This window comes from Coturnix japonica, chromosome 5, assembly GCF_054131305.1.
Source record: "Coturnix japonica strain WE chromosome 5, WE-NBRP24, whole genome shotgun sequence".
In the NCBI taxonomy this organism is placed as follows: Eukaryota; Metazoa; Chordata; class Aves; order Galliformes; family Phasianidae; genus Coturnix; species Coturnix japonica.
This window is the reverse complement of record NC_140667.1, coordinates 41,553,346-41,579,627: the sequence shown is the minus strand read 5'-3', so window position 1 is coordinate 41,579,627 and position 26,282 is coordinate 41,553,346. Positions and strand designations below refer to the sequence as shown.

Genomic DNA, 26,282 nt, shown 5'->3' with positions numbered 1-26,282 from the left:
TAATTTTTTTCTTTTCTTTCTTTTTATTCCCATGATTTTGGAGCCTTGCAGACAGTAAAGAAATAATTTAATTGGAAATAGCTTTCTGTTTTTCTAAAAATCTTTCTTACATTTGTTGTTTTCTTTTGCTTGTTACTAACTCAATTTTATAATGCACATAAAAAATTGAAATTAAGTTTGTTTTGAGTGTGTGTAAGTATTAGCTTGAGAAGAACTTGTCCAAGAGATTTCCTAAGGTTTTATCTTGATATAAAGATGTCACAGTAGCTGAACAAAAAGATTTCAGTTCCTTTAAAAATAAATACAACCCAAAATAACCGAGGTTCGTTTTGTCTGGTTTTCAGTACTGTTACAAACTCTCAACAAAAAGACTTTAAAGAAAAAATAAGATTTTTCACTGATTAACAAGTGCAGTAGAATTACAGTAACTAATATGGTCAGTGTCAAGAATATGTGTCAAGAAATCAGTGCCAAGTGTTCTTAGAGCTGAAGATGATCCAGGCTGCAGGGTGTAGTTCTTAAGCTTTTATTTTTCTATAATTTCTTGGAAAAGTAACTGATGAGACAAAGCTTTTGAATAAGGTAGCGTATCTTTAGGTTTTTTCTATATCAAAGTGTAGATATTGTTTCTTATTCAACTTGGCTGGGAATTTGTTATCCTTTAAAGTAATGACTCTAGCCTTGATTCATGCATTGGGTTATCTGTATTAATTGATTTATTTTGGTTACTCTTAGCGGTTGGTCTCAGTTGGTTTGGATTCAAAAAACACAGTTTGTGTATGGGACTGGAGAAAAGGAAAATTGTTATCAATGGCTCCTGGTCATACAGACAGAGTAAGTATAGATCAAGAATTTGAGTGTCAGTGAAATCGCATGAATTTGGATTTGGATTAAGATGTTGGACCATATTATTTTAGAGGTCTTTTCCAACTTTTATGAATTCTGTGTATGACAAATACATGTAAATAAAATATGTAGCTCATTTATTTGCATGTACTTTGAGACTGTGAACATGCATGGGAAGTGCAAAAATAAGGTGCTTTTTGGACACAAATCCCAATGTGAAAAATCAAACTAAAGGTAATCTCTTAGATTTTTTTCAGTCTCTTAGATTTTCATAAATTAATCTTTTTGTAGTTTCTTTTCATGTGGTGGGAAAAACAGACAAACAAATAATGTGAGCTATACGTTGAAACTTCGGTGTTGAATGAAGGGATAAAGAAGTCTTTCTATTTAAGGCATTTTAGTTTGCCTGCTGATTTGGTACAAGGTTGTTCTGTTTTCAGTCTCCTGTGCTAGAAAGGCCATCTCTGCTGACATTCTTGTGGTTTGCTGTTTTATTTTTAATGCAGATATTTGATATTTCTTGGGATTTGTACCAGCCAAACAAACTCGTCAGCTGTGGTGTAAAACACATCAAGGTAATGAAATGAATGTTACTTCATAAAATACTTATTTAAACTTTGTAAAATAAGGGAAAAATCAGAATCTAAAAGGAGTATTTATCTAAAAGGAATCTACTGGTAGGGGACTGCTATTATGTATCACACATGATTACAGTAGACATTTTACAAAATACACAGTGGAAAACTGACCATCCCTGTTAAAAAGAGTTCATAGCCAGGCAGACAAAAAAAGTAGAAGAAGAGATAAAAAGTTGAAGTAGAGGAAAGGATTTGTCAATAGTATTGTATGTGATGATTGTGTTGTAACTTAGAATTTAGTTCCTCTAAAATACTGTTTGAAATCCCAAGCAGTGTAAGTCCAGGTACTCAAATTTCTGATTTAAGCAATTAATGAATGAGATGAAATGTATTTAAGTCATTTCTCAGAGTTTCAGAGGATGTGAAAATGCAGTGGAAAGAGAAAGGAAAAAATCTTGATCTTTCTTTTCATTCTTTTTTCTTTGCTTTTGCTACTTTTTAATACTCCTTGCATTTTACAGGATTTGTAAATTGGCATTTTGTATATTTTTCAAGCAGAGTATTTCATAGAAACTCTCTTACTTCATTTGACATGTGTTCCAATTGTCACACAGAAAAAAAGCTTCTTTTCCAATCTTGTGTCACTAGGATTATGAACGCTTGACTGCCATCAGATACTTTTCCTAAAGAAAGTCAGTCCCTTTTCTCATGCTCTGATGTCTGTGTTACCACATAACAGCAGTAGATGGCAGCTTCAAAGTTCTGTATCACTCTTAACTCTAGGTTCCTATGGTGAGAAAAAAAAAAAAAAAAGACTGGTGATTTTCTTAATTTTATACCAAGAAATTGAGATTAGTATATATTAATGGTTGGTTAGATTGCATATAGCTTTGAGCATAGTGTTTATTAAATTAATCAAGTCTCCGTGAACTGAATTAATAATTACTTTTTATTGTTCATCTTCATATTTCTGTCATATTCTGTACCTTACAAAATCAAGTTAGACAATTTGCTTTTAATGTTATGTTTCTACAGATGTTTAATTTGTGCAGTTACTTCAAAGACAACAACATAATCAGTGACACTGTTTGCTTTTGTTAAAGCGCTAACAGTTAAGATAGCAGGATTTATTTAATGAATGTGTGTTTTTCTCTTAATTACATTACTTCTGGTACAACAATCTGATAATTGTAAGTGCTTAAATTGCCCTGTATTGATTGAACTCTGCACTCTGAATTTTTGTAAGATTATTGGTAACATAGAACTTCGCTGAAGCAGAGTTTCACAAACGTGTTTGCATGGAGCTGGCTTAAGCAGTGGTAGTGTAACCTATCCACAGTGATTACATAAATGCTTTTACATCAAACATTGGATTTGAAATTCTGTCTAGCAGCTTGTTGCCTTTCCAGTGCACATTTATGTGTTTGAAGAGGAAGGTTTGATGGGGTACTGCTTCGTTGTGGTTCTGATGAGAAGTGGCTAAGTCTGTAATCGGACTAGCCACTTACAGTCAGAGCAAATTGGAATCAGGAATTTATACAGTCAGATTGCATTTTTTAAGTGCCTGGTTTACAAATGCAGAGTTTGGAAATTGAAAGTGCATCACTTCTGTCTTTCATCAAAACAAGATCAGGTTATTGTATTATGAAAACTTTACTCCAAAATGACTGAAGATACAGCTGACGTGCAAATTATAATTTGAACAAAGAATTTCAGATGCAATACTGATACCCAGAAACTTCTTATCTAGCCTACTGTGGTTTTGTAGAAGGTTAAAATTGGTTAATAAGGTAGAAAGTTGTTAAACAACTGGAGAACTAAAGCAGTGAGAAGTAGATGGAAAATGTATGTAAGTAGGAGGTAAAGTACTTCTATCTCAACTGAACATTTTGAATTATAGGAGATTAGAAAATATCTGTCTCTCTGAATCAATTTATCTTGCAGTTCTGGAGCTTGTGTGGCAATTCATTGACACCAAAACGTGGTGTTTTTGGCAAAACTGGTGATCTTCAAACTATATTGTGCCTAGCTTGCGCAAGAGATGAAGTGACGTATTCTGGTGCGCTGAATGGTGATATTTATGTATGGAAAGGAATCAACCTTGTAAGAACAATACAGGGAGCACATGCTGTAAGTATATTTCTTTTAAATTAATGTAAAATGCTAAATAGATTTCCGGAGAGCCCAAAAGGACAGTGCAAGATCACCTGGTCTATGTTTTTAAACAATTTCAGTGATAGAGACTAATTATGTCTAATTCTATGGACAACATGAGCCTGTATGCTTACCTTGTTTGGCACATATGCTTAGGTGCAGTTGAAATATTAAAATCATTCTTTATAATTTGATTAGGTAGAATGGATGGAAAAGAATGGTGAATGTTATATATGTTGGAGTGGTTGCTGTCAGTCAATAGTAAGTTGTTTTTTTTTTTGTTCACTCATGATTGAGAAGTGTGCAGTCAGGAATGGCTGCACCTTTTTGAACTAACTTACAGGAGAGACTGGACAATTATTCAGACAGCTGTATAATATGATGATTTATCTGTTTATGAATAAACATGTAATTATGAAAAATTTAAGTGTGGGAAACGTGTAATGACCCAACAGATGAATACAGGATAGTGGGAGCTTGTTGCTCTGTTATACTACATCCATTTTTTGTTGAACGCAAGATCAAATTTGAAGTGCTGTGCTCCTTATCTTCATTAGAGTCAGTGGACTGAGCTCAAGTGACCTTGGAAAAGGTCTTATCTAACTTTCTATTTTTGGCTGTGTCCCTTAGGCTCATCGAAGTTGTAGTTTGCTGTGCTGAAAATTAAGTAGGTGCATGCCTTTGGAATTCATTTTTTACAGTCATTACAAATTGCACCAATTTAAGAAAAAAATATTGTCCAGAAGTTTACTTTCCAACAAAATGAAACATTATTTTTCAACGAAATATTAGTTAAAGGGATAATGTTGTCAGATTATAGTAAGTACAAAATATAACAGCTTGGTGTGCTTCTTCAGTCATACTAAATTATAATCATTACATTTTAACAGTTACTTTGTACTTGACTTTACAAATCATGTTCTGCTTGTCCATTCTATTAGAAGAAAATGCAGGTGTAAATGGTATCATTTGTTGTGGTATATGTTGTCAAAAGTACAGTTTGAGCATAGCAAGGAATCAGTATAAATTTGCATTCAGTGTGCTAGTGTTGCAGTTGTCATCCCTGCATTCCTGTTTATCATGCCCTATCATTACTCCTCACTAGGCTTGAATTAGACTGAAAATGTGTTCAAAGAGAGTGTTTCATTATTTACTTGAATACCATGTCTTCTTGTCTTACAGCAAAAAGGGCACATATCTCAGCTACAGAAAAATATTTTCTAAAGCATATTAATGATGTGGAAGCACTGTCCATCTGGCTGGCAGTGGTCTGTGTTAATATAGCAAACAAGTACTTTGCAGAGTTTGACTGCTTTTTTTATATTTAGCTTAGTTCAAAAGATATTTTTTATTTTAAGAGCAGTTTAGTATGTTCCAGTGTAGGCAACAGAGGAGGGAAGGAACAACTTTAGCACTACCAAGCAAAATTGGGTTTGCTAATAATCTAATCTACTAATAATTGTAGACAGAGGAAAGAAGAGTTTCTGGCAGATTCCTATCTGAGTTTGATGAGGAATCAAAAAGGTTAAAGGAAATAGCATGTTTGGATGACTGGAAAATTTGTTGGAAAAGGACTGCAGAGGTCACTGAACATAGAAGTAGGAGTGGAAGGTAGGAAAAGATGAAAATGAGCAGAGGTGAAGACTACAGGCACAGAAAGTATTTGTAGGGAACGCTGGATAACTGGGAATTTGTGGAATTATATCACTTCTTAATAATAAAACCAAGGGAGAAAGTCTTAAAAAGGAGAAAGGAAACAAGGCAACGTGAAAATATGCGAAAACACATTGGCACTGTTGTGGTACTACAAGCATGCAGTGATTCTGGAAAATTAACCATATATATACTGTTTTGAAAAAATAATCTTTATCCAATGTTACATTGCTGTACCAGTGCAAACAACAGTCTAGAGACTTTACTATTTATTTTATTCATTTTACAGGTTCTGTATTCAAAGTAGTCTGGGATTAAGTACCTGAAACATACACACAAGATCTCACTCATTCATTAAAAGAAAATATGCTTGTTTAAAAACACTGAATGCTTTATAGATTGTTATATGCAATGTTTTTGCCGTGCATTGTAAATGTACATAAGATGCTTTCTAAGCAGCTGAATAATTTATTTTGAGATAGTCTTTCAGAGGTACACATTAAAGTTGTGTGGATTGATGTCAGAAACTGAGGTTAAATAACAGACCTGAGGTTAAATAACAGGCACCCTGTAAGAACTATTGCACGTCTATGTCAGTTGGCTGAACACTAATTAAATATAGATGGAAACAATATAATGAACTTAAATGAATGGTTTTAAGCCAGTATCATTTACCAGCACATTAAGTAATGTAGAAGGTTTTCCCTATTGTTTAGCCATTGTGAATTTGAAAAGTAATAGTTGACTTATTTCAGACAATGAAAGGCATATGAACAATGAATTTTATTTTTTATAGTCATATGCCCATTTTTGAACTATTTTATGGGTAATTTGGGACATAAGAAGACTAAATTTCAGAATAGTTGCTCTCCACTACAAATGTATTGATGCCAGCTTTAAGTATTTGCAATCCAGCCATTAACTGTGTGGTATATAGTGGGAAAGACTAACTTAGGATAGTCCATTATATACATTGCTTGATATGTTAGCATATGGATCCTGAATTACATTTGGGACCAAAAAGGAATTTCTGGATTATTTATCATAGTGGCAAAATCTTTCTGTTCTCCATAATGTTCAGAAGAAGTAAATTGCATCTTGAAGTGACTGCATTTGGACAAATTAGCAATTGATTTGTGTCTGCTGGAGACAAGACAGATCCAGAAGCACCAGTCAAAACAAGGCTACTTCACTATTTTAAATTTCATGGAGAGAAGCAGTAGAAAATATACATGTAGTCTAGGCCACCTTTGTTAAACTCTTGTACTTCTCTCTTTTTTTCAAGTTCTGGTCTGTCTGGGAATTTCTTTATTTGCTCCTATTTAATTCTCTTTCCCAGTCTGAGGGAACACAGATGTGATACCAGCTGGTTATGCTAGAATAATAGGAAATATTTTGAATTCTGAGAGAACTGCTGATTAATTTGAGTTCTTCATAAAATTTTCTCATCCATTAGGAAGTGTAATGAAAAATCCATAACAGAAAAAGATGGTCCATATGGCAAATTTACTATTTTTTAAGATGGGATAATTTGATTTGCAGATTTTGTTTTGTGTCCTGAGTACAATCAATTCTTCTTGCTCATATTATTCATTTGGATCAAAGTCAGTTTGCCTCTCATTACTGATGAAAGACTGCTGACCATTAAAAAAACTCAATAATGTTCATAACAACCACAGATTGAAGGATTGAGAACCAAATTATATTCATAACAATTAAAATGGAAGGATCAGTGTTCAGTGTGGTTCTTTTCAACCCAAGCCATTGAATGATTCTGTGATTGAGAGAATCTTGAAGACTTCAAAGATGTTTTGAATTAGCAAACCTTATTTTTCCTGAAAGCAGAAATTTAGTGGAAGAACAGTGACTGGCCAAGCTCTGAGAATAATTAGAGCTTTTTGCTTAAGTTTCTTCCCTTAAATATGGGCCTAACAATGAAATAAAGAGTAGCTAAGCTCAGCTTCCTCCATCAGATACTTACGGTCCCCGTCACAGAATCACAAAATCACAGAATTGTAGGGGTTGGAAGGGACCTCTAGAGATCGAGTCCAACCCCCCTGCCAAAGCAGGCTCCCTACACCACGTCACACAGGTAGGTGTCCAGGCAGGTCTTATGTATCTCCAGAGAAGGAGACTCCACCACCCCCCTGGGCAGCCTGTTCCAGTGCTCCGTTACCCTCACTGTAAAGAAGTTCTTCCGCACATTCGTGCGGAACTTCCTATGCTGTACTTTCATCCCAAATGAAACCCATAATGGACCTTTGTTGTCATTTTCACCTATTATTCCAGTGGCACCTACACCGAAATGAGGATGTCCTGTTGCATTGCAGGAGATTGATTGAGCACATCTGCCAAATCTCCTTGGCAACCAGTATGTCCTTCTCGAGATAAGGATATTCTATGAAATTGAAAACAGATTAATCCTGGATCCACTTGATTTTATCTTCAGAACATTCAGCCAGCTTCCCACATTACCAAATGTCTTTTTTTTTTTTTTTAAAATAAATATGGACTAATTAGACTGTGGATTTTAGAAGGAGTTAATTAGAGAAAAGAGAATAATTCTATTATCAAGATTGCATTCCAAAAAGAGCTTTAAACTGTTTAAATGTGCAAAAACTTGGGCAACATTTGTCAATTCGTCATATGGTTTCAGAAAAAAAAGGCCAGGATTCCTCCAGCCTTATGTTTACTCAATAATGCTAAAAGGTTAATGCACTAAAACAAATAGTCACAGAGAGAAACAAATGGATTAGGAGTTGATTTTGTAAAATCTTTAGGCACCCAAAGAAACAGAAAGAGGATTTTCGGAACATTAGAGATATGAGAGTTAGCCTTCTGATCTGCTTATGACTTAAAAATTGTACTCTATGTCTGTTTAGGAACATACTACTTATGAAAATGTGTGTTCTCTTAAAAGTCAGTATCCTGAGGATGGACATTACATGTCAAAAAGATGGAGTTATTTCACCCTAGTTTTCAGTCTTGATTGTTGTACACTTTAGCAAACAATACTCAGCTTGTGAAAGCTGAGAAAGTTTTTTATTTTTTATCTTGCTCAACTCTTGAAACAATTAAATCCTTGTTAAACAACACCTAAGGAGCGAACAGATTCCATACTTCGTTATGGTGCATTCAGATATTTGCTTTAGATATAATTGGAAAATAAAACACAGCTTGGTAGCAGATAGTCACGAGAGCCTGGAAATTAGCATAGTTTTTAATATATTTTCATTCTAAACTTAAAATTAGGAATCAATCTTCCATGTCTAAAAATGTGTAAAAATAAATAATAAATCCCAGACATATGTTTGCCTATATTGGAAGTAACTAATAGCAACAAAGACCCAGAACTGAGCCTAATGGAGGTTGGTGGAAATCTTTCTACTGATTTTTGTACGAGTTGGATCCTGCCCTAAGGAGGGAGGATATTAAGTTATATTTTTTCTAGAGATAAGAAGCAGCATCACTGTAGTCATCATCATCAGAATTAAAGCAGTATTGAAACAATCCTCTTAACTTATTTTTGTAACCAAATGTGAACTCTTTGGTTTTTTGATTACATATGGGTTATTATGTGGATGAAATTACTTCATCAGTTCAGATACTGTTGTCTTTACCTTTAAAATATGACACATTTGTGTACATGATCAATTTGCACAGATTTAACATGAAATTTGAAGTAGTGAATGCTTGTTGGAGTTTGTAGTTATTACTCATGGTAGTATTGGAGAAGTCCAGTACAACAAATACTGTAAAATTTTTAAAGAAGAAAAACCCATTAATTTTTAAGCTATTATAACTCTGTATTTATTTGAGTGCATTTAATTATTTGGTTAACGACAACAAAAAAAAAATGGGGGCTTGCAAACCTATCTTAGGCTAGATCTGCTTTAGTTTGGTTTAATTCTGTTAAGCTAAAGTATATTTCTCTTGTGTTCAAGCTCTCATTTTGGGAAGCATCTCAGTTTCTGACAGTACATAAACATCTGTCAAGCCCTGAAATGAATTAATGTAATTTTTAGTATTTCTGTTGGTTTCTTATCTGCCTTCACTAGAAACAAACAAAAATGGTTAAGTTTTCAAAAATCAGAACCTAAATTCTTATTAGTTCCTTCAGAACTTCCAAGAAAACCCATATTATTCAAAGCTGTTCTTTTAAAGTTTCTTTCTAAAGATTCCAGTTCTCTCTTGTATCTAAAACATGTATTAATTGTGTATTTTTGTGCAATTTTCAACAACAGTGAAAGAGGGAGGAGGGTTCGACTCTCCATGTTGCTCTCTATAATCTGTATTAAAAAATAATTTTCTTCTTTCTTTAGGCAGGAATTTTCAGCATGAATGCGTGTGAAGAGGGGTTTGCTACTGGTGGCAGAGATGGCTGTGTTCGCTTGTGGGATTTAAATTTTAAACCAATTACTGTGATTGATCTCAGGGAAACGGACCAGGGATATAAAGGTAAGAAGAAGTTTGCCACTTTCAACATATGGTAGATTGGAAATTTGCCATTGTTTGGGAAAAGAAAAAGGCTTATTTAAATAAATTAGGAGTGAAATAAATAAACTAGGAGTGAAACTCATGGATGTTATTATGTACTATTGGCAAGGCATGTTTTGTTTTCATGATGCCTACAATTAAGAGGATATGTAGCCCATCAAAGGTGCTATGCAACGTAATATATACTAAGACGTTTTGGACAGGATTTTGTCTATGACTATATACAATGAAGCTGTAGGTAAACTGATACATGTCCTTTCTGATGCAGAGCAGTTTTTAACAATGAACAGTAAAGCAGTATGAGAATTTAGAGTCGACACTGCAATTAAAAACATCAGAGGGAAGACATTCCCTTTTGTAGTTATCCACATTTTCAAAAAAACTATTTGGATAGAGTTGTATGGTATTTAGAACTATGCTCACTTATGCCTACAACTATATGCTTACATATACCTGTATCATAATAAAATTTTATATCAAGCAGGCTATGGTGTATTCTGTCATTGCTCTAGGTATCAGTGCTTTAGTGAGCAGGAATATAATATAAACTTGCACTGAAACACTAATATCTTACATGATACTGCTTTCATAGACATGTGGGGTTTTTTTTTGTTTCCCAGTACCGTTGCTCTTTTCTAACACCTTGTGGAGAATTTGATGATGGTGTAGAATGTCTCATGAGAATTAGAAACGTCATTGTCCATAAATAACTGCTTACAAGCAGAGTTAAATGTTTGTATTCTGTAACTGACTTGACACTCCCACCAAGACTGTGATATTTTCCAGAAAGATGAAGTACATTCAATTTGAAATGCCCTGGGGTACAGTGACTTTGTCAAGACTGAGGCAATTGAAGAGAAATAATTGCTTCAGTCTCAAATCAAGAGATAAATGTGTTCATGTTTATACCTCCCTTGCTCCATAAGAAGATTGATTTATTTTTTTTTAATATCAGTGCTTAACTGACTGTTTTGGATAGTCATTTTAGTTTCTGTTTAGTCTGACTGACTTACCTGGAAAAACAGAAAGAACAGAATTTGTTGGATATAAAAATAGTGGTTGTGTATTAATTTTCTGTCAAATTCTAATTAATGTTTCAAAGTATTATATCTATATATAGAACTGTCCCTGTGAATTAAAAAGATTAATCTAGCTTATAATACATTTGGTACATTAATACATTTGATATGTTTACATTCACGTGCATTTCTGCACTCTATCAGTGAATTAATACAGCATTTCTAAAGTTGTCTTAGCAAAACTGAGTGTCTCCTAAGTGAATTTGTACATTATTGAATGCATTCTGAAAGGAAAGCTTTCTTCTGTTGTGTCATATATTGAAGTTACACTAGCACAGATGTGTTTCAGCTGTTGGTAATTTCAGTTTTCCCTTCAAAACAATTTATTTGTAGATACCTTCTCTCTCTTATATTGTTTTATGTAACTGTGGCCTCCTTAGACCTATAACAAATATTAGATATGTTTGTTTTAACAACAAGAATAATGGTGGTAAACTCATGAGCCTTTGCACTTGTAAAGTTTCCTGTAGTTTGAAGAACCATAGAACATGTGAGTAACTTCATATTTGATGAGGAAATTATCCCAAAGCCAGAATTGTGATTCACTGTTGTACTAAAACATCAGTCCAGATTTGAGAAAAACATGACTAGAGCAGGAGAGATCTGTTCTCACATACATTAGAAATTTTGGCTTTTAAGATTGCATAGATGCTGTTTCTCTATTGCATGTAGCTAAAAGCTACAATTTATTCTGTTTCATTCTTCCATACTCATTCTCTACTCCAGATCATCTCCCTTGCTTTTGACATGAACTCTTCATATTCATCAGTTACGATTACTCCATCTTCATTTTTCTTTACTCATCCAATGCCCATTATGTGCCTAATAACTTGTTTTTAAATCGTATCTTTCATAATTTCATTTTCCACAATCTTTTCCCTTCAGACTTCTGCACCTGTGATTTCTTTATTTATATCCTTTTCAGGATAGCCTTATGGCCTTTCATTCTTCTTCTCTTAACTGTATTTTCTGTTGGTCCCACCTTATGTGTTGGTAATCTTGTCTGTGAATGGGATCTCAAGTTCTGCGTCTCCTTGAAAGGCAGGCAGAGCAAATTAATGATTCTAGATATATCTCCAAACTGTGTTTCAAAGTATCTTCCTCCACTGCAAGAAGTTCCAGATTACTAAAATAGATGAATTTATCATTCCTCATCAAATATTCCAGTTATTTCTTTTTCAATTTTTATTTTTAATTACTATAGTCAATATAGTGAAAAATATAAAATACCTCGATTATAGACATAAATATTTGAGTATATTCACCAGTACAATACCATAGGAACAAATCTGTAAAGCTGATAATGCAGAGAGTTTAATAAGCATTATATCTATTTGTTTCGAATTTTTGAAGGTCTTTATCTTTAGTCGTCATATCTAGTAGACTGAACATTGTGTAGTAGTAGGAATGTACTGAGTGCACTCTGAGCATTTTTCCTTTTTATTTCTTATGGAAATACAATTAGAGTACATTTAAAGGTTGTCTTTAGATGCAAAGCATTGTAAGTAGACCTTGCTTTGAAAGCTTGTTTTGTTAAAAATGAAAAAACATAGATGAACATGTGCCAGATTGGACTGTTGATGCACACGTTTGCTGTTTCTGAGCCTTGAAGTTTTTTCATATGTAATTTTAAAAACATAAGTTTCATCTTTTCCCTCTATGCAGTTAAGAAAAAAATAATATGCGCACTTCAGCTTATATGACATTCGTTTTATTTTGCTTGATGTATATAATTTTGCCTCACATATTAATTCAGAGTAGTTTTTTACAGGTCATTCTTGATCTGTCCTTCAAAAGTCAGTGTTTTGGCAGAGAGAATTATGTCAGGCATTTCTGTCATCTTGTTCTCAATATCTGAAACTGGCAAAATTGATTTGTGCTATCAGGCTGTAATAATTTGAGCCTTTTTAAAATGGTGTGTATTCTTAAAACTGGGTTTAGACTGGTTTCTCCATGTACAACTGTCCAGCTCCATTGTAAACCTGAAATCCATGTTAAATTCCATCATAAACTCTTTCCAGCTCTTTAATATATTCCAGTGAGTCCTAGTTTTTCTTTTCTTTGATGGGGGGAAGAAAAAAAAAAGCACATATTTTTAAGAAGTTACAAGGATTTGCTTTAAGAGTAGCATCTTAGAAACAAGCTGGAAAGAATTGGATTCTTTCTTTGTCTTATAACTTGTCTATATGTTGCACTGATGCTTTTGTCACATACATAATTGAGAAACATTCAGCTAGTCATATAAATTCATCGTTTGATCAGAAGTTGTAATTTACATTTTCTGTTACCTGTTTTGAAATTTAAAGGAGACAAGGATCAGTATTGATTTCCTCTGTCAGAGATCTTATTATGAAAGAATTTTCTTTGCTTTACTAAAATAAGGGTCAAATTTTAGAGTTTTTAAAATTCTAGTGTTGAAAATTTAATGTTCCAAGGACAACAGTATGTGATGTAAATAGATAAAGGGAGTAATTGGGGGGAACAGGAAGTGTATGGGTACTTCTTGACATTTTCATACTTCTATGGTTTTCCATGTTTTTTGTCTTGTTAATGTTATCTTTGTTTCACACATTTTAAGGATGGTCCTTTCAGTAACATTCTGTTCCTTCTGTAGGTCTGTCTGTACGAAGTGTTTGCTGGAGAGGAGACCATATACTTGTTGGGACACAAGACAGTGAGATTTTTGAAATTGTGGTACATGAGCGTAATAAGCCTTTCCTGATAATGCAGGGGCACTGTGAAGGAGAGCTGTGGGCTTTGGCTGTCCATCCTACAAAACCATTAGCAATGACTGGAAGTGATGACCGATCAGTCAGGTTGTTATTTATCTGAATTTCAATTGCACGTAATTTGATGCAAACAACTCATTTTGTAGATAATGTAATTGAAATGTATGCATTTTAATATCACTGGCACTGATATCAGCTGGCACTGAAGTGCTTGTGAAGTTATGCATGGAATTAGAGATCTCTAATAATAAAATGCATAGGTCACTCTGAAAGTAATGCCTCCTATTTAATTCCATGGAAATGACAATAGATGTAAAGAACACAATAACAGTATTTGTTAGAGCAAATTCTCAGCTGCAAAGCACTATTTTTTCAACATAATCTCAAAATGAGCTATGCATTTTTGCCAGCAATGAACAAGAATCTGTATGCCAGGCTCAATAATGTGGCTTGTCATTCGCATCGCTGTCACCACTGCTGAAATAGGAGACATAAATTTTGGAATAATCCTTGTAGTTGAAATTTATGGTTAGTGAAAGTGCATCATAGAAAACAGAATTCATTTTCTGAGAAAACTCAGTAAATTACTCATTTTAAAGCTCAACTTTTTGTCATAAATGCCTTTTTTTTTTTGTCTTTCTCAGATATTAAATGTGTTACCATTTTTTGCTAAATATATTGAAACATAGTTAAGAAAAATTGTAGTTGAACCAGAGAATGCTGGAGATGTCTTGTAAATGGTAGATATCAAGTGTTGTGTAAAGACAATTAAGATTTATAGTATTATCTAGACAAATATAGGAAGTTATAAATGATGGTTTGCTAATAGGAAAGGGTGTGTTTAATCTGTGAATTCTTCAATTATTCTTTAACATTTTTAGCTAAACTAACAAAAGAGAGGAATTTTCACAGAGTGATATAAAAGTTAAGGTTGTCATTTTTTATTATTCAGAAAGACAAAAAATACTTGCTCCTGCATTTTCTCATTAGATATTTTCCTACACTTAAATATAAGAATGTGCTTTCCTGTGTGGAGAACTGACACTTTTGTCTTAGATATTGCTTGTGGAAACGTATTTTCAGATAGGATACGACTATGTCATGTTTTCTGCCGAAATTGCAGGCTACATGCTTTCTATGACATAGCTGCAAACCATTCCTTGTATTTGTAATTAATGCCTTATTCTAGAATTTGGAGTTTAATAGACCATGCTCTGATTGCCCGGTGCAATATGGAGGAACCCATTCGCTGTGCAGCAGTTAGTACTGATGGAATCCATCTTGCTCTTGGAATGAAGGATGGCTCTTTCACTGTGCTTAGGGTCAGGTAAGACACAGAAATTAGTAGATACATGAAAAACACTTTTAAGTAGATAATCTAAATACTTTTGTATATATGTGAATACAGTAGCAACAGTGTGCAGGAGACCACTTAGATTTGTTTTCAATTGCTGATCCTCAGAGAGCTCAGATTATACAAATATTTGTACCAGTGTGGGGAGAGGCTTTTTGTAATAACATATATCTAAAAGTACATTGGTATGTTTTTAAAGAATGGCAGCATTCTAGGCAGTGTTTTATTTTAAATGTTTGCTTTATTAATTATTCTTGAATTATTAAGAAATAAACTGTCCTCCATAATTGTTTTGCAGTGCCTCTGTTACTACCACACACACACAAAATCAATAGTGCTTTGCCTTGTTTCTGTGATACCACAGTTTTAAAGAGCAACTGAGGTCCTGTGGTTTATGTCTGTGAAGTTTTCTTCTCTAAGTGAATAACCCAGTACAGGACCTTCCTGTGTCAGTGTTCTTTTTTTAGCCACAAAACCCTACCTAGCCCTGAAAGTAGTGGGTTATTTGCACATACAATAGTTACAGTTCACTTCATCATTTTACAGATGTGGTCTTATCCTTTCTTTCCTTTTTTACTTCTTTTTATTTTTATGGTTAAGAACTTCACAATATGTTAAGGCTCTTTTATACTTATGACACGCTTTCTTTCATACCACAGAGATATGACTGAGGTTGTTCATATCAAAGACAGGAAAGAAGCTATTCATGAATTGAAATATTCACCAGATGGGAACTTCCTAGCTGTTGGTTCCAATGATAGCTCTGTGGATATATATGGTGTTGTTCAGAGATACAAGAAAGTTGGGGAATGTATTGGATCTTTAAGTTTCATCACCCATATGGATTGGTCTTCAGACAGTAAATATATACAGACAAACGATGGCAATGGGAAAAGACTTTTTTACAGGATGCCAAGTAAGATTCTGAGTTGCCTTTCTGATATTTGTTGGTAATTGCAGAAAGAATGTAGAGCAGTTTTATAAAAATGAATTAAAATGGATCCTGGTTCAAGGACAGGATAGTGAAGAAACTTTAATAAGTCTGTGGAAATATTTGCTTTATTTGAATTAATACAGCATTTTCTGACAGTTATTTACATGTTTTTATTGCTGCTGCATGTTAGAGCTTCTGACTGAAAATTTATTTCTCCAGAGTAAATATTTGTTCTGCTTTTTTGGAAAAAGAAAGTATATTCAAATTCAGTTTTTTAATACTTTAACAACTTTGTTATTATTGAACTTGAATATCAAACAGATAGATTATATTTGCTTGCACTGAGGGTTTTAAAAATACATGAAAAATCAGTATATCATATCTCAGAATTCTCATGTGTGTTTTTGTTTTTTTTTAGATCTTTAGTTTACAAGAGCTTGTGCTATAAGAAGTATTTTTTTCCAGAATAGTATTTTATTTAGAATTACATAAATACTAAAAAATAAATTCTTATTTTTGTTTTTAGGTGGAAAGGAAGTAACGAACAAGGAGGAATTAAAAGGGATTCAGTGGGCATCATGGACTTGTGTTTCTGGTGTTGAAGTTAATGGAATCTGGCCTAAATATTCAGATATAAATGATATAAATTCTGTGGATGCAAATTTTATTGGGCAAGTTATGGTTACAGCTGATGATTATGGAATTGTAAAGCTCTTTCGATACCCGTGTCTGAGAAAAGGTAGTTCCTTTTGAATTGTTAAGTGCATATTCATGAATTTTGATTATTCAAGAGAAAAATCTTAGAAAACTTGATTTTTGAAAATAAAATCCAATTCATTGGATTTTTTTTTATTGCCAATATTTTTTTTCTTTAGAATATATTTAGTTTGGTCTCAGAGTAGAAATAAATGACAGGATGGTTCATAGGCAACTGCAGTAGTAGTTGCACCAGGATTTTATGGGATTTTCTAAAGTTTTGTGTATTTTATTTTTTAAAATGATTCTTTTTAAATAGAATTTCACAAAATTATGCAGTCCACACTTTTTGAGATAAGTATCTTAAGTATTTTCACCTTGGTCTTGAAGTAGTTCTATATTATTATTCTATAATAGTTATCTATGTTATTATTCTATAATAGTTTAGTTGGAAGAAACATACAAAGATCATCTAATCCAGCTGCCTGACCATTTCTAGGCTAATCAGTTAAAGTGTATTAATGAGACTATTATCCAAGTGCTGCCAGAAATGGGGCATCAACCACTTCTGTAGGAAGCCTATTCTAGTATTTAACCACTCCCTCAGTAAAGAAATTCTCCCCTGTGTCTGACATGAAGTTTCCCAGCATAGCTTAATGCTGTTCTTGCATGTCATGTCATTGTTTCTGGGAGCAGAGCCTGGCTTCTCCATTTGCACTTCCTCTACTCAGGAAGTTGTAGAGATCAGTGAGGTTCCCTCTGAGCCTGCGCTTCTCTAGACAACCCAAATCTACTATTCTTTCTTCTGGAACTGTGATGGAGATTTGCACAAGGAACTGGAAAAAATAACTTCATTAAACAGTGAGGGGCAATAAATAAGGGAACAGCAAATCAGTCCTGCAATCAGACTATCGCGCTATGTTCTCTAAAGTTAAAAAAATTTTCCAGCACATTTTAAGAAGAGCAAGGTAAAATTTTTAATAATGAAAACTGAAGCAATGTCTGTCATTTTTCATTTTAATGTTCACAGTAGAATGAAAAGGAAGAAATATCTTTTTTTTTTTTACTTACTTTCAATGAGAAAGGCTTCTTTTTTTTTTTTTTTTTTTTTTTTTTTTCAGAGCCGTTTTTAATAACTCCATTCCAGACACAGTTTGAGTTGAACTGAGTACTAAAACAAAGCATCAGCACCAGAGAACTATCTTCAAGCTAGTAAAGTGGTAATGTTAAGACAGAGCCTGTACAATTTGTCTTAGCCTTTAAGGAAACTTATTTTAACTTAAAAAGTTTGCCTGGAGACTAAATCAAACCTTTGGTTTTTGAAAGAAGAAACAACAAGTCCTACAGTTACATCACCTCAGGGGTTTTCAAGGAAAGACTGGATGTTGAGTTGAGGGACATGGTTTAGTGGGAGCTATTAGTAATAGGTGAACGGTTAGACTGGATGATCTTTTAGGTCTTTTCCAACCTTGGTGATTCTATGATTCTATGATCATTGCAGTTTTGCAGCATTGCATATTTAATGCTGAGTACAACCACTTGCTCTTCATGTTATCTCTTAGGACATGCCTTTAAACAAATATATCTTATTAGAGAAATTAATTTTTTAAACAACCAATATTCCTTCTTAATTTTCTCACTGCTGTTTGTAAATGGTGATGGTATCAAAATAAACATTTAATTTTGCCTTCCCAGTTTTATTTTTAAATCTGAGGTTTTTTAAGAGGTAGTTAAAAAATGTGTTCATCAAAGGATCTCCTAACCATTTCAAGGAAACTGTATTTATTCCCTTTTATCCCCTTTTCTTCTCTAGAACTTCCTTCTACTAAGTAATCTAATCATTATGTTGAGCTTATGCAGTCAATTGAAAAGTTAACTTGATATTATGCTGCTGTTACTCGATAAGAATTGCTGGAAATGCTTAGCACTAAAAAGCAGCAACCAGTACTATGAACATAGATGGGTGTATTTTCACTGAGCTTTGTATGCTTGAGATAATATTGAAGTGATCACATCTCAGTGTAGAAATGGTAACTGAAAAATCTTGATTAATATGAAAAATAAAGAAAATTAATAGCTTTGATAAAATGAAGATGTGTTCCTTAATATACCTCATACAGGACTATCATGTGTCTTGTCTCTATGTTTAACTTATTAGAAACAGTATATTCCAGAATCTAAGTTGTTATTTTTTTTGTTTATTTTTTTTAACAATATTTTAAAGAAATTAAAATTTTAGGACAGCACAAAAAGTTACTGCTATCAATTTGCAGTATTAATTAGCTTAATCACTAGTAATCAGGGTATCTTATTATTTTCTTTATATAAATTTCTGTTATGCTTCTGAAACATTTATTCCATGTGTATTGAAAGAGATTTTTATTACTTTTCTAGGAGCAAAGTTTAAAAAGTATCTTGGTCATTCTGCTCATGTGACAAATGTCAGATGGTCACACGATCACCAGTGGGTTGTTTCCATTGGAGGAGCAGATCATTCTGTTTTTCAGTGGAAATTTGTCCCTGATCGGAAGTTGAAGGATTCTCTTCATATAGCACCCCAAGGTAAGTAATGTATAAAATAGTGGTGGGGGGAGAAAGGGGCCTGAGTAAAATTACTAGATGCCACAGAAACAGAGAAATTAGATAAAATGCCTTAAATAATTACTGTACTTTCAAGTTAGCTTGTTTCTATTGTATCAACAAAATTGATCCTGTTAAATGATAGCTCTTTGTGTTATCGCTAATATAAAAATTGATTTTCAAATCAAAAACATTAAGCAACTGTTCAAAATGCTTCTTAATTTGTCATCTATTTTATTTCATTTTCTATTACCGTTTTCTTACTGACAGAGAGTCTGGTTGATTCTAATAGTGATGAATCAGATTCAGATCAGTCTGATGTTCCAGAGCTGGACTCTGAAATTGAACAAGAGACACAGATCACATATCGTAGACAGGTAAAGATTTTTAGTTTTAATGGAAGTTGGAATGTTTCTTGGAATTTATGAAGGTCTTTTCTCAGGGCCTCCTGAAATCTGAGAAATGAGAAGAGTGAGAAGTCGGTAGTAAGTGGGCAAGATAAATAAATAAATAAATATACCCCTACATGTATACCTGGCACATTAATTAGAATTTTGGTTCTAATTTAGAAACAACTTACTTTCTACTACAGCTGTACCAGCTATGGTTACTGAAAGCATTTTTTCATTGGTACAACGTTTTTGTTGGTGATAACTGTAGCTGAATTCTCAGAAATGTCATTTCCGTGTGAATCTCTTGATTTATAAGTGTACTCTTTCTTGAAGGTTTACAAAGAAGATCTACCTCAACTTAAAGAGCAATGCAAAGAAAAAAGAAAAAGTGCAGCTTCTAAGAGGAGAGAGAGAGCTCCAGGGAACAGTATAAGATTGCATTTTGTTCATGGGTATGAAAACCAGGTTTCTTTAAAATATACAACCAGAATGTACTAACTGTTTTGACCAAAAGACTAATCAAACTTCTTTTATATAGTTTAAAAATCTAGTGAAAGGCTATGTGATATAGTGTTTTTATTTATTCTTGTGAAAGTAAATCTATGCTAAGTTTGTGTAAAACATTTTATGCCAAGCTCGACTTGTTCTGAATGTGAATTCTGAAGTGCACTGAAAATTAGCTGATTTATTATTAGAATAGAGGTGACTAAATAAAAAAATTGACTAATACCCATGTTTTTACTCTGTGAAGTTCTTACTGGTATCATATTACAGAAACTACAATAGAAACTTGGTTTAGTTGAAGACACTTGGGTTTTGTAGTAAGTGATGTTTCTAACAGTCTTTTATTTAGAAAAAAGTTATTATCTATAAACTAGCTATTTATAAGAATTTATAAAGAATTTATAAGTACCTCGGCTTTAGTGGGAATTAAATTTTGTTTCTAAATAGATCCTGTGAATGTGTTAGAATTCAGTTTCATTCTCTTTGGTGTTAGTAATTTAAGTAACAAAGTAACTCCCAGACATATTGTTGAAATCCTATGATTTCATTTTTAGGACTGACAGTTTTCCATACTTCTCTGTAAGTGAAGGCTTTTTCATCAGAATAAAGATGTAGTGTTTTAAAGCAAGCTGATAGTGGACATTACTACATTAGAATAATAAAGTCTCAATACAAAGCAAAACCAAATTTCTTGTTAAATTAAGGCACTGGAAATTGGTCAATAGTGTGTTTTCAAAAGATATCTCTTCAGGAATACTAGTCATTTACTAGAGGTAACTAAACGAAGGATAAGTTATTGATAGTGTTTATCTTTACTGTCTGTAATGACTCTTAAACAACATTAAAATGATTCCACTTGGAATGCTCAATGAATTAATTGGTAAAGAATGCTTAATGGTTCAACTCAGCAGTTTTGTTTGTAGAAGACGTGGAGTTTCAGGATTAGCTTTGGAAATAATGACAATTAGTAACCTAGTATGAAGCTGGGATTTTTGTTTCTGTCTCTATTTGATGGTCCAGGATTCTTAGTTGAAGATTTTTTTCATAGCTATGTAGGAAAATGCGTTAAGCTGGGTAGCTGCGCTTAGTCTTTAATTAAAAAGTTGCTCTAAGAATCAAACCAGATGATCCTGAGGAAGATGCAGTATGAGTAAGGGCCCTGGATCTTTGGGATTATTGTTATTTCCTTCACAACAGAAGTGAAGCTTGGCCAGAATATCCAGGAATGAACAGAAGTAGAATGTCCTGTTGAGTTCTGTCTGGTTACCCAATGTGCATCAAGGAAACTAATGAAGAATCCATGCTGAACAACAGATTTTTCTCAATGTGTCCAGGCTGTTAACTTTAAAGTGACCCACATCCAAGTGAGTAATAGGCATATTCTCTGATTCAGGAAGTCTGCTTTGCTTCACCTTTCTTTAGATGCAATGGAAATGTCTTGGATGTTCCTTGAAAGTGTAAAAAGTGGTGCTTTCCAAAACTAGGGAAGTAAGAAGCTCTTTTTCCTTTCTTTGTTTTTGACCTGTTTTTGTGTTTTGAATTTGTCAACTGTCTTGAAAGATGAACTATAAAAATATATTAATATCCTATAGGAAATCTTTTAAACCTCTGGTTACTTCCTATTTTGGAAGGGGATAAAACCAATAATGCTTAGTATGTGAGCCAGCCTAATGAATAAAAACGTATGAGAAAGCAACTTCTATTAACAGGTTAATATTTAGGTGCATCATTTTCTAAGAGATCTGATGGAATCATCAGCGGGAGCAGATTATTAAAGTGATTATAATAGTTTGGCCTCCTGTATTTTCCTTCTGCCATGTGCAGCTGTGGTGGTTCAGAAACATAGAAAGGATACATTTTTTGAGATATTCAGAGGAACTGTTTCTCAGACTCATTGGTTTTGATCTTTTTACTAACCCAGGAATAAAGATACAGATACCTTTGCCCTGTGTTATCTTTAGGCTTTATTGCTGTCTTAAGAGCAGATTTTATTTTTCATTAATATGAAAAATAAAAGATTTTATGCAAAATTTTTTTTGAGCTCTGATGTATTCATTGAACCAATCTGATGGTAAGGTGAAACTTGGTTGTGGTTTGAAGATGGGTAGGGATTTCTCATGCTTATGAATTAGTCTTATGATACCTTGAATGGATTCCTACCAGAGCTATATAGATTCAAATGGCATTTGAAAAGAGTAGACAATAAGTGGTCCTGCCAAGAAAGCATTTCCATAAGGCGGCGCTTTTTTTTCACTCATTGTTTCTTTTTTATCCCCCTAAAGACTGATCTCAGCTGTGTGCTTGTTGTTTGGTTTTTTTTTACATCAGTTTTTTTTGGAGATTTTCAGGGGAATGTTCTGCTACAGTCAAAATTTTCCCATTTGAATCATTTACAGCATTAGGCAAGGTACTTCTTTTCCAGGCAGCACATTACCTGTGAAGTTGTCCCTGGTTTGGGCACAAAGATGTGTAGCGTGCAATTGGGAATGGGATTTAGCTTTAGATTAAAGAATTTACAGTTATTTAATTAAAGGTAGATGTTCTTATGTGTATATCTCATCATTAGTTACAGTCACTGGATATCCAACCAGTAGTGTAGCATAGACATGGATTTGGCTCATATGAAATTGAATGCCCATTTCTTTGCAGGTTACATAGACTATGTTGACTGAAGGCTGTTGATTAAATATATATGTTAATACATCTAATCCATCTATGCTTACATATCTTAAACTCAGACTGAATCCAGTCCCTTTTATTCATGACCATGATAACAGCAATGTTTTGCTTTTATTTTTCTATGTATTACTCAATTATCTTTTTTTCTTAAAGTTTCTACCGTGATAACTTCAGTCAGTCCTGTGTGGACTGATTAGATGTTACTGAAGACTACCTGTAAGCATCATGTACTGTGGAATGCAGTGCCATGTTTATTGTGCTTCTGTAGATATTATCCAATAAATATGATCTAGAGCTTCCTTTCATTACTGCTTAGTTCTTAGTCATTAATTGCAATGTCTTGTAAATGCCTGTGTGTGAAAAAAATCATACTCTCAGACAGCAGTCTTGAATGCTGAAGCATCCTCTTTTTCACCCTTCCTCGGATTGTTGGAGCCACTATTTTATCTTTTTCATGAATAGTGCATATATAGTCAAGGTTTTAGTAAATTGGCACATGAGAAGGTTCAGATGTGTTTAACTGGTTTACAAAACTTCATTGTGCTGCTCAACATTCTGTCAAAATATGCTTCATTTTAATTGAATGCTTCTTTTTCTTTTTTTTTTTTTTTTTTTTTTTGGTAAATGGTGGAAGTAAACTAAGCCTCAAACATTTGATTATAATAAGTGGCAAACCGTTCTTTTGCATCCTAGATGAGTTTTGGGTACTCCTGTGATATACAGTATTAACGAATTTAGTTTCACTATGCTTAACCTAAGAATATACTGGCAAAGTGCTAGAAAAAATCTTAGTTTTTCCTTCATATCTGGTTTTTAAAATCTCATTTAAGGTGTATTTTCAGCATAGTTTTTATTATTCTGTACTTGCAATTAAATTTTTAACAAAGTTAAGAACACAGTGAGGCATGGGAAAATTAGTTTTGAGCAAGAACAGGTCCAGATATATTTGGCACTGCTTCCGTCACTATAATCTCTGCCCTTCACTGTATGTTTTCGTGTGCTTAAGCTGTTTTTATTGTGTACTGTGATAGGTTATTTTTTATTTCTTCATAGTTGCTGTGGGTCATTGCGTATTATGTTCCTTTAAAAGATATTTCTGGATGGGCATCAAAGAAAAATGCCTGCTTACCTTGACTGACTGTTTTGCTTTGGGTCAGGCAGAAATCACCCAGCTTCAAAATAGCCATGCGTTGCTACTGGGGGAATTTTTTAATGAAAGATATGGGTGGAAGGAGGCTGAAGCCTAGCTGGAAAAGCACCTATAGTGTTAGTCTAAATTGGTCGTTTTGACAAGAGCTCAGAGCTCACTGGAAACTGATTTTTCTGGCTATCTTGAAGAAACGTAACTCAGGAGACACTGAAAGGTTGCTGGACTGGAAGAAAAGCTGAGATTAGGAATCTGCCTGTGAGTTACCAATCTAAGGAGCTTGTAGAAGTCTTATTTACAAAGCTTTACTTTTTGTACTAACACAGTTCTTGCTTTTTAAGGAAGCTCTCTGTGCTTGTGGTTTTATGAAACCCATCTTGAGAGTTCACAGTATCACAGATGATACAAAACTGTGAGGCATGGCTGGCATGCCAGATGGTTGCACTGTGATTCAGAGGGAACTGGACAGACAGAGAACTGGGCAGAGAGGAATCTCATGAACTTGAGAACAGGGAAATGCAAAGTTTAGCGTGTAGTAATTCCAGCCATGGCTGGAAATTCTGCAAAGGACTTGGAGATTGTAGTGAGCAGTAAGCTGGCCATGATTCAACAATGCACCCTCATGGCAAAAAAAGACCAACAGTATCATGGGCTGAATTAGAAGGAGCTTTGCCAGTAGTTCCAAAGAGATGATCCTTCCCTGCTACTCAGCAGTGCTGAGATCACACCTGGAGTGTGCTGTCCTGCTCTGGCCTCCTGGTACAGGAGAGATGTGGACATACTGGAGCAGAAAGTTTGTCTGTGGCTTGGGTTGAGTATGTCATTCCTTTGGGAAAGATTGCTTTTGTATTTTTCTACCAATTAGTATTAGTAAATAACCAAACTCATATTTTCAAGAAACCCAACTCTTTCACTGTTTGAGACAAGACTAGTAAGCCTTCTGGGGGAAGTTTTTTTGCAAAGTGTTAATCATGTGTTGGTTTGTTTGGATTTGCTGTTCACTATGACTTGGGTTAGACAAGTTGGTACATCTGTGTTTAGTGCATGTGATACTGAGGCAAAAGAATTTGGCTATGTAGCACGTTGCTGAGCTGGACCATCTGCTAATCTATTTAAAAACTTCATGGGATGATTTTAGCAATTTATCCCTAATCACATATATAATCTGTTATAAATTCCAATGCATGTAATGTAGGTAAACAAACATAAATACAGTGCATTCAGACCTGATTAAAGTATGTGCTGTGCCATTATCCAGCAATATGTAAATCTGGTATGACTGAACATAGATTCATGACTAGAGTTTTCAGAAATGTGTTCCTTAAACTAACGTTGGTCAAGTACCGTTCTTATTTGGCCTGCGCATATTGTTGCACTATGTACATTAGGATGGCTTTATATAAATTTATGAAGAAGTATTGGATCCTGACTGCATAGTTTCTGTGCCATTTAAACCCTTACAGTGTTTTGCATCCAGTGGTTGTCTAATATTCATGTCCCGTGCACCATATTGGTATGTGTACAGATGCATTGTTGTCTTATGTGGCACTGAAAGACCTGTATGTTGCAAAAAGGTCCTCTTTTTTTTTTTTTTTTTTTTTTTCCCCTGCATAAAAATAATGTAATTTGTTCTTTGATACATACTTTAAATTGCCCAAAGAAAATAATAGCACAAGTATAAAATAGGCATTACAGTTGTCTGTTATTTTGTAGCTGTTCCTGGTCAATTTTCACTTGCTTTATTTCCTTGTCAGCTTAGAATATATATTTTTTCTTTTGACTTGATTAGTTAGAAGTTGGGAGCAAAAGTACTTGGCTACATTCTTATCCTTTTGATCCCTACATCAAAACAATTAATGGCCAATTCATATGATGCCATATTCAGGCATCGTACCCTTCCTGTAAATTTAACTACCTTTTTAAATAAGATTTTGCCTATATTTTTCTAAAGCAGCTGGAAAGTTGATTTAGAGTGGATCTGCTAGAACTGAAACAGAAGCAGATTTATCAGGAAAGTAAGAGAATGGAATCAGAGTGCATCAGGAATTTATGGACATTTATCAGAAGATAAATGGAAACAAGTTGGCATTTTTGAACGTTCCTTCTATTCACTACCAAGGATAGCAGTATTACAAATACTACTTTAAAGCTTACTAGTTTGTTTAATGTTGTTTAAATTTCAGAGCCCCAAACCTTACTATTTAAATTATTACTCTAGCTGTTTTGACAATGCCATTTATGTATGTATGTATTTATTTTATGGAATAGTTAGTCACAACTAGGAAGAAATACATATAGTGCTATAGTGCATAATGGCCTCAGTTGACTATTGGCCCTGTCATGCCAGTTGCTGTGCTGAACTGATATTGAAAGGAGATAGGTTTAAATTGGTTGGTGCCTATGTTTTCCATGTTCTTGTAGAAAATCTTGTTGTTCAATTTTTGACCAGAAAAAGATAGG

General features: G+C 33.8%; 1 protein-coding gene across 9 annotated transcripts in view; it reads left to right on the top strand.

The window, feature by feature from the left end:
* The window catches only part of EML5 (EMAP like 5), an 86,855-nt gene that overhangs the window by 18,228 nt on the left and 42,345 nt on the right, over nucleotides 1–26,282 (top strand). For all 9 annotated transcript variants that reach the window (XR_014947258.1, XR_014947257.1, XR_014947259.1 and 6 more), the window contains exons 3-13: nucleotides 736–834; nucleotides 1,353–1,421; nucleotides 3,369–3,554; nucleotides 9,554–9,689; nucleotides 13,422–13,623; nucleotides 14,726–14,863; nucleotides 15,550–15,806; nucleotides 16,351–16,563; nucleotides 18,915–19,082; nucleotides 19,371–19,477; nucleotides 19,826–19,944. Coding sequence is in view for 6 of the 9 variants with exons in the window: in XM_015865293.3 (XP_015720779.1) it covers nucleotides 736–834; nucleotides 1,353–1,421; nucleotides 3,369–3,554; nucleotides 9,554–9,689; nucleotides 13,422–13,623; nucleotides 14,726–14,863; nucleotides 15,550–15,806; nucleotides 16,351–16,563; nucleotides 18,915–19,082; nucleotides 19,371–19,477; nucleotides 19,826–19,944 (1,694 nt within the window). In the remaining 3 variants the exon portion in view is untranslated. The remainder of the gene's footprint in view (nucleotides 1–735; nucleotides 835–1,352; nucleotides 1,422–3,368; nucleotides 3,555–9,553; nucleotides 9,690–13,421; nucleotides 13,624–14,725; nucleotides 14,864–15,549; nucleotides 15,807–16,350; nucleotides 16,564–18,914; nucleotides 19,083–19,370; nucleotides 19,478–19,825; nucleotides 19,945–26,282) is intronic.